Source organism: Nicotiana attenuata, unplaced genomic scaffold (assembly GCF_001879085.1).
Source record: "Nicotiana attenuata strain UT unplaced genomic scaffold, NIATTr2, whole genome shotgun sequence".
Classification (NCBI taxonomy): domain Eukaryota; kingdom Viridiplantae; phylum Streptophyta; class Magnoliopsida; order Solanales; family Solanaceae; genus Nicotiana; species Nicotiana attenuata.
The window spans coordinates 51,385-60,584 of NW_017671302.1; the positions used below are offsets into that span (position 1 = coordinate 51,385).

General features: G+C 33.3%; 1 protein-coding gene and 1 non-coding gene across 2 annotated transcripts; both read right to left on the minus strand.

The window, feature by feature from the left end:
• Positions 1 to 5,828: 5,828 nt before the first annotated feature.
• LOC109207393 lies at positions 5,829 to 7,095 on the minus strand. Its single transcript, XM_019370303.1, has 2 exons — positions 6,494 to 7,095; positions 5,829 to 6,366 (listed from the first exon to the last, which is right to left on the minus strand). Exons 1-2 carry the CDS (start codon positions 7,093 to 7,095, stop codon positions 5,829 to 5,831), a joined length of 1,140 nt encoding a protein of 379 aa, XP_019225848.1.
• A 1,285-nt stretch (positions 7,096 to 8,380) lies between these two features.
• On the minus strand, positions 8,381 to 8,461 carry TRNAL-AAG. Its single transcript has one exon. It is a non-coding gene; the product is annotated as a tRNA-Leu (tRNA).
• Positions 8,462 to 9,200: the final 739 nt, after the last annotated feature.

Sequence of the window (9,200 nt, forward strand, 5' to 3'; positions counted from 1 at the left end):
AATAATAAAATAGATTAGATAGATTAATCCATGATATAGTTAAGAAGGAGCCCTAAACTAGAAACAGTAGCCTAAGTTGCGAAATGGATGGACGAGAATGACTTGTTATCTAGACTTGGACATGAAATGATTCTAAATTTATTTTTAGCATTGGCAAATTATAAAGTTGTCGAGGCCTGGAATATGGTATCAACCATTTTGAGACTTATGGGATGGTCCCTCGACTCGCATGCCAAGACTTGGAAATGGCGGGTGCGGGAAGATTAATCTCGGCAACCCGAAAAAGATGATATGAACATTTGAATTGAATAGGTAAAAATTTTAGAATAATTTAACGATGCAAATTGATCAAATAGTAGCCTTCTATTGCCCGATAGATTGTGCGATTTTAGACATCTACCAACTTGTAAATGAGAATTGGCACGAAGGTGAAAATACTAAATATATTTTATGAAACCTATTTATATTTTATATTATTCGAGATAGAAGTTTAGGCATGTGTGGAAAGACGTGCAAGAATTGAAGGTATAAAATTATGTGAGGCACGAGTGGCATTATTTTAAAAACATGTAACCATAAAATGACCTAAATAAAATTAACTCGCAAAATTTGATGGGCAAAATATTTCACCTAATTATAAAATATTATGCCAGTTTTTAATGAAATCTTACTATACACCTTGTTGGTTAAAGAAAATCCTTAAGGCTAGTTGAAGGCACGAATATCTAGGGACTTACATTATCTAAGGACGATGATAAATCGAGCTTATTGAAGAGTTTGCGGGCAAAACGTCCTATCTTATGAATAATAGAAGATCATGCCCAAAGACTAAAAAGATATACTATTAATTAGACTCTAAAAATTAGAGAGGACCTAAAAGAAATTTGGGCCTAAGTAAATACCTAAACGGTGCTCTAGAGTAGTTAAAGAGCGCTAAGCGCAGAATGATGGTGATTATTATTATTATTATTATTAATAAGTCAAGAGGATGATATAAAAATAAAAAATATGTAAACAAATAGAGTATATATTTAAATAAAAAAGTAAGCAAGCTGGATAATCAATATTTCATCTTCTGAAAAACAACAAAATGTTAGTAAAAATAATAAAGTCAATTAAGCAACATAGCAAATAAGCGACGTAGCAAGTAAGCAAGCAAAGCATCTGACAAATTCCAAAGCATAACAAATAATTGCGCGTCCTAATATGCAAGGGGGCCTCTTAGTGCCAGAGGTAGGCCTAACGTGTATTTGAAAGATAAATATGCCATTATGTATCATTCAATTTCTATAAATTAATAATTTTATTTTTTTTAAAAGAAAATAAATAGATAACTACTTAAACATCTTTCTTTTTTTTAAAAAAAATAAGAGAGTGTATTTTCATCAAAAAAACAAAAAAAAGTATAATAAAATATATTTATTATAATTAATTAAGTAAGTAATTCTATTTTTCAAAAGCAAAAGAAGTACATGAATCGCTTAAGCTATTTTATTTATTTTTACGTAAAGAAAATCGAATGAAAGTACAATAAAAGATATTTTGTCATGTGTAAACTTCTCGTTGTTCCGCAAGATTATGTCATTTGAAAACTTTACAAATGTTATAAAAAGATAGTCATGCTCCTTTAACTAGGATTTAATTAATTTAAAGTAAATGATCTACATATTTGGCATGTTCACCCTTCAAATAATGCACATAAATATGATAAGTGTCACTTGGGGTTGAAAACCCGCTTGGACATTTAGGTAAGGTTAACTATTTAATACACCTCGGGTATTAAGCCACCTAAGGTTAAAATGATGCATGCTCTTAAATGAGTTTTGGTTTAGCTCTATCTTAGGTTGACTAAGAGTGGGTTTTCTAGACTGGTCTGCTCTCAAGTGGACAACTTGAGAGTGGAAAGCACATGACTGTCGACTGCACCGCTGAACGACTTACCCACGAACTTTCCCCTAAAAGGTGTTTTTAGTAGTGCACGGCCGCAATCCGCGTAACCGCTAGGTGTGTGCTTTGTGTGAATTTTCCAAAAGTGGAGGAAGTGACATGGGAATGACAATATATATAAAGCAATAATAATAGATGAACAATTCATAAAATGTAGTTTATCATATAACGCCAATTCAAATAAGCATCATAACAATAAAAAAATACACAAATTAATTTTTATTATTAACCTAAGTTTGTTGTGTGGTTTAGAACCTAAAATCCCCAGCAGAGTCGCCATGCTGTTATACCCCATTTTAACACGGGTTAAACTAGAGTATAACATATTGGTAATTCTGAAGGTTTAATTAATTAAAGAGAGTCGCCACCTAATTATTTTAACGGTGAATTAGGACACCAATATTAGCTAGATAATAGTTAAAGTTAACTCCGTTTTTACGGTCTGCTTAACCTTAAAGATTATGGGTAAGGGTTCTAATTAATCCTATAGGGAAGGTTATTAAGGCACCCCATATGTTCCGTTAACTACGGTTAACCGACCGAACTTAGGTTAATTAAATTTAAGACTTAATTATTAGAAAACATAAATATGAAGTTCTAAAAGTCTGATTCAGCTCAAGAAAACTGAGCACAAGTCCAAAAATATTATGATTGGATTAGCTTGACTAAAATAATTCCCAAAAAATGCTAATATTTTGGAGTTTGAATTTGTAAAATAATATGATCACTTTAATTTATTTTTTTTATTTTAAGAAATGGATTCAGAACTTTAAGAAACGAGACAAGGTTTTGATTGAAAACTAGGACTAAAAGAGACTCTTAAACTCAATTGTTTTTTAAAAAAAGAGCAAATTGGTACTGACTTCACTTAGTAGTATTTCGGAAGAAATATTAACTATGCCAATTCACTTAGAGGATAAAATTTCGGATGACTTAAGCAAATCAGTTGCAATTTTATCCAATTAATAGTTATAGAAACTTGATGAAAACTCACGTTTTTCGAACAAATACTTCTTCAACATGTATTTCGGCTAAGAAAGTCTTAGTTCCCAAACTGATAAAAAGATAGGTAATTCTAAAAGCTGTAATACACTAACTTGATATTCATACTTGACAAATTCTACAGATTAATTTTAACTTAAACGGCGACTTCCAAATGTTATAAAATTCCATCCTTGCGATAAAACCAAAACACACAAATAAATCGAGGATCATAAAAACTAGACAAGAATGAATGGCAAAAGAAAAAAGAAAAAAAAAGTAAGAAAGACGCCATAGGCGCCCCCAAGCGTTTCGCTTGTTTTCTTGCTATCCAATACATTTTAGGGAAGATACGTAATGTGATGGCTCCCTGCTCGGGGTATGGTGGCGAGCCTTGCGTTAAGACTCCATATTTTGCTCCAAGTGCATATGCAAATAAAGTAAGGAAATATAATTAGAAAAGGGTCTTACTCTCAAAAGACATGAAACTTAGAAAGAGACAAGAGGGCAAAATACACTATCAGCTTGCAACAAAGAATTTTTATGACAAGAGAATTAAACTATATTAGGAGAATTAACAGTCTTAGATCTACTAACAAAATACAAAATTTTTAGAACCTGAGCTTATGCTTTTATATTTTGAAGGCTAAAGATTAAAATATTCTAAATGACATCCCTTTTGAGAAGGAACAAGTTGAATAATGAACATGGATCAATGATTCCCTAATTACTACATGAAAGCAGGTGTTTGGTTCTTCTGATCTATCATGCACTCAAAAGACCAGTTACTCAAAACCTATGTAGGCTCATAAGAAAATGACACAAATAATATGATCCTAACATAAGTTGTTGCTTCGTAAAGTGGCTTAGAGAAATTTTTTAGAGTTTAACAAAGATTCAAACATTTCTTCCCTTAAACAAAAGTATATTCCGCCAAATCAAGAATAAGGAACTAACAACAAGTTGACAAATCAAGTGTTCATAGAATTCCTCATTGTAGCGAATTTATTCCTACGATATAGTGTATTATAAAAGACTTAAAATCTAACCTTCGTGTAATTTTCTTTCCAGACATGAAACTTACAATGATATCCCTCCTTACACAAGTTAAGAAATAGAAATTTTAAGAGTGGAGCAACAGTAACGTTCTATTGACATGGTTTCTACATTTTGTGAGCAAAACTTAAAGTTAACTCCTAAAACAGAAGTGCTATCATTTTCTTTGTTGCAAAATACTTGAAGTGAGTGAAGGATGGTAGATTAAATATATATTCACGAGTCAAATTAAACAGAATTTTGCCTTCGTCAAACTGAATATTTGATAATTCCTTCGTAAGTTTAAACGATGTATTATCAAGTTGCAAAGAGCTTGCTTCATATATACCCAATCTTTTACCTGTTGTACCATTCTATATCATGTTGTTAATACAGAAGTAGTGAAACAGAGATTAAACACAAAATATTCATTTTTAAATTACTTAAGCCAAACAGCCAGAGAAGTAAGTCTAAACATGCTTTATGCCTAAGCACAGAACAGACAAGTAGGTCTTATAGATATAACTATGTAAGAGTTAAGCCATGATTTCTACAACAAATAAGAAAAGAAATTTTCCCTTAACACATGTTTCTAATAGGTATAATAACGCATCCAGGGTCCTTTATATACAACTGTTAAATATACTTTCTACCAAAAGAGACAAACAGAGAATAACTACTTGAATCAAATCGTCAATTAAAGTATGCTGATACCTACTTTTATGACATCTAAATCACGAAAGGAAAATCAGATTCAAATTTACAGAATCAAAAGAAAGACAAAAGGAAAATCACTTACCTTTTTGCGGGCAGCAAACCGAGGCGCGAATCTTAGATGTACTTTCGAACTCCGATTTCAAGCCCGATCCTTCCTCTCGGACAAAGGCAGATTCGACTAAAATAAATAAAGATAATAGATTTTGTGCAAGGGTAAATACCCAATAGAAACAGCAGGGGAGTCAAAAGAATGAAGCTTTTTGGAGATGAATAATAATTAATAGGCAAAGAATGATTTATAGAAGGTAAGAGCAGCGACTCTCTGCTGTCCAAAATTGTTGAGGATGCTAGTATTTATAGAGGTCTTCTAGGGTTAAAGAGCTTCAAAATTTGAACGTTTAAATCCAAACGTTGGGGAGAACAGACGCTCCTTTGCTTGAAATAGGCGTGCAAAATTCTGAGCTCGAATTTTTAAAGGTCAAAACTTTGTCAAAAAATAGAGAAAAAGGACAAAGCAATCTGCCATTGCAGAAGAAGAAAGAGACGATAGAAAGAGAAAGTGGGAAGGGAAACAGTCATAGTGATGGAATTTAGGTAAAGTCTTCAATCTAGTTAATTTGAGATATTTTGGAATACAAAATAGGGTAATTTCAGATTGGGCCCGATTTGGAGGCTTAATAGGTGGGCCAGTTTGTCCGAAATTTGGGCCTACAGTGCTGAACATTTTCCTTCTTCCTTGCATATTTCTTTAGGCTTCTATTTAGATTTAAATTAATTTTATTTGCTATATTATATATTACTATGTAATATTAATATGTTAATAATCAATCTATTTAATGCGCCTCGAAATAATTATGATAGCTAAAAATTGCTAAATAACCTACATTAATTGTTAAGTAAAATGTTATCATAAAATTAAAGAAAATGTATAATTAAAGAAATATAATTAATCCATTATATAAAGGAAAAGAAAAAAAAATATTTTTATTTGCAATAGAAATAGTAGTAGTAGTAGTAGTAGTAGTAACAACGATGCTAATTATAAAAATAATTATAGTAGTAATAGTTTAATAATAATAATAATAAGAACAAATAAGTCAAGTTGTGTTGAAAATAACAGAATGCCGATTTTTATATTATTAATAATATTAGAAGCTTAAGCAAATAGTTTGGAAGAAAGGAGGGACAAAATTGGGTGTCAACAACATGTAAGCTAGAGAACAAGTCACTACTTTGAAAATGAGAGCATTACCAACGAAATTGGTAGAAGCCATGAGGTCAAATTGAGATGGAGCAGAATCAGAGGCATGAGAATGTTGTAGAAGGGCCATTAGCTGAGAATATTGCTGCTTGGTCAAACCAGGTACTAAAGAACCTTGTGAATCATTATTGGTAATTCCAGCAGCAGGAAAAGAAGAAGAATTTGTACAATCATCAGAAGAAAAATCTATTCCAAGAATCGCATTTGCTGCAATTTTCTTCCGTTTGGTGAATTTGAAATCAGGAGGGAAACCATGAAGCTTGAAGCACTTATCAATTGAGTGCCCATTCTTCTTACAATATCTGTAGAATAGATTCCCATTGGCTTGATCAAAGTTCACTCTTTGGACATACTGTCTCTGAGTGTTGGAACCAGGAGGCCTATAATTCGGTTGGGATTGAGATTCATTTTGGCAGTGAAAGCAGCTGAATCAGGACCAAACTGAGAGCTGGAATTGATCTGCCACTGCCTTTCATCTTGAAGAAGGATGTTATATGCATTGTCTAGTGTTGGAGGTGGTTGCATCATGAGCAAGTTACTCCTGACACTAACATGACTTCATTCAGCCCCATGAGAAACTGATGAAGTCTATCCTCTTCCTCTTTAAGAATACCTTCCTTTGCACCACAAGTACAGTGATTTCCATGATTTTTAAGAACAACTCTCAATTCATCCCACAATTTCTTTAATTTGTTAAAGTATGAGGCAATATCTAGGGAACCTTGACAGGTAGAAGCTAGTTCTTTCTTAAGTTGAAAGGCTTTAGTTCCATTTACTGTCTCATATTTTTTATTTAACTGTCTCCATATTTCTTCAGCTGTTTCAGAATACTGGACACTATCCGCAATATCAGGAGACAAAGAACTTGTTAACCATGAAATTACCGTATTATTACATCTGTCCCACTGCTTAGACTCGACGGAATTATCAGGAGGTTTGGGCAAACTACCATCAACAAATGCAATTTTGTTCCTAGCAGACAAAGAAACAATTATACTCCTTTTCCAACCCCCAAAATTCATTCTAGAGAAAGGAACTGGTACAAGTGAAACACCTGGAACATCTGAGGACTGTACAAACAAAGGACTAGAAGGATTGTGAATGAACTCAAGTGTACCAGATACACTACTCACATCAAAATCAGTAGATACCATAGCTACTATAACATTCAACAACGAAAACTTATCCGATGAATCTCATGCAAAGAGGGGAAATATACAGAGTTACCAGATTCTTCACAACAGGAAGTGCGGCCTTCAAAAATACAACTCACAGTAGCACGGCAACCAAACAACTCTTCATAGCAACACAACAACCATAATTGATGAAATAGGGTGAAGTCGTAAAACCCTAGAAATCTCGAGCTTAACGATGACTACAAGAATTTGTAGATAAAAGCTCCACAAGTAGATGAAAGAGGAACATAAGATCAGAAAATACTCAGATGATTGAAAATGAGCAGGAAATCTGCCGAAGAAAATAGTATACAAACTCTAAATCACTACCCACACAAATCGAGATCCTCAACGAAACTCGAAGAGGCTAACATCAGAAGATAGAGGAGGACGAGATGGTCCAGAATCTTGCTCTGATACCATGAAAACATGGAGGAATCGATCGGGATTTTGAAAAAATGTAATAGGGTTCATGTGAGAGAGAAGAGAGAAGAAGGATGCTTCTAGAACTGAATTGGAAAATAAACCCGATGGTCTCAGCCCGGGTTGACCCTATTTCTATATATACAACCCAGTATACACATAAAACATAAGTCTGGAAAGACTAACTACTAAACATAAGTGGGCCAGTTTCGTAATTACATTTGGCCCAAATACAAGTGGTAAAATAAATAGAGACTATGCTAATCAGTCTTTCCTTTTGGGCCCAAATGCCAAATAGTCCCTGAGTCCAACAAGTTCGGCACCATATATCTTGATGGCGTCGAACTCTGTCGTTACCGTTTTTGGATTGGAAATAGAAACAATATCAGCTATTGATCAAGATTTGGTGTATATATCAGCTGCTTTACTCCCCAAAACACACAGAATTTGTACACATCTACTGCTCAAGATATTTGATCTCTTCCTCGATATATTCCCCAAATCTTATGCAGAAGACTTGCCTCAATCTGCTATCTTGGTAGTTGGTTTGTTCATTAGAATAAAATACCCTTTCTAAAGCAAAATTTAGCTCTGTTAATCTTGTGCCTGTTTTTCTTCTCATGTTCAATTTTTTTTTTTGTTCCTTGAAAGAAATACAACACAAATTTATTGTAATTGGTTTTTCCTTCTCCATAGGGTGAGAAATATAAATCTACCATATTTTGTGTTTCCTATTTACCAGTGAGAAAAGATAACAAGCTCCTATTATAGGCTATAGATCTCAACTCTTACCTTTACTGTCTCCTAAAAAAGCAAAAGATGATTGAAAAATATATTAAACTGTTGAGAGTGGGATTTGAACCCACGCCCTTTCGGACCAGAACCTTAATCTGGCGCCTTAGACCAACTCGGCCATCTCAACATTGATACCCTTAGTCTTGCTAGAAAATGATTCTCACTCCAGAAGAACGTCTTTACTTATCCATTTGCTTTATTTAATAAAACGATATCGTGATTTTGTTGATATGCACTCATTCATTCAACATTCCTATAATAATAATGTTAAATATATTTTTGCAGCTTTGGCCCATTTAAACTTGTCTTAAAGTAGCAAGTCCTTGGACAATTATTTGAACCCTTACACATTAAAGTGGATTTGATGCTCCTTTGTAGCATTTAACTCATGAATCAATGTTCGACATTTAGAAGGGAAGAGGTTTTCAACTTTGATATAAAAAAAAATGTGCCTTCTGAATAAAGAGAATGAGAACAAATTAAACAGCTTTTTTTTGTGTGTCATTAGAGAGTGGTTGCAACTGGACAATAGCAAGTGAATGTGCGTGCAAGTTCGCCCGATTGGTCGACACCACCACTATTTTAAGAAAGAAAAAATAAGAAGTAGGAAATATGATGATCTTTGTTGAACAAATAGTGATAAGGGAGAGAGAAGAAACTAGATGAAATATGAAGACGACCTTCATAAAATACAATTGGATAAACTCAACTCCAAAAGTTAGCTCATGATAATGATTGCTCAAGATCATATAAAAAGACCATTCACTTTAAAAGAAATGTGGGACTCAACACCACCCAACACCAAGTAAGTAACAAATTGGGATGGGCCTGAATCTAATACTATGATAAAGAAATGGACTTTAGGC

Bases quoted from the DNA above. Each gene is read 5' to 3' on its own strand.
- LOC109207393 (XM_019370303.1), bottom strand. From the start codon at position 7,095: ATGGTATCTACTGATTTTGATGTGAGTAGTGTATCTGGTACACTTGAG. The intron at 6,367-6,493 runs GTTAGTGTCAGG...GTCCTGATTCAG, and splicing joins ATGGGGCTGAATGAAGTCAT to CTGCTTTCACTGCCAAAATG.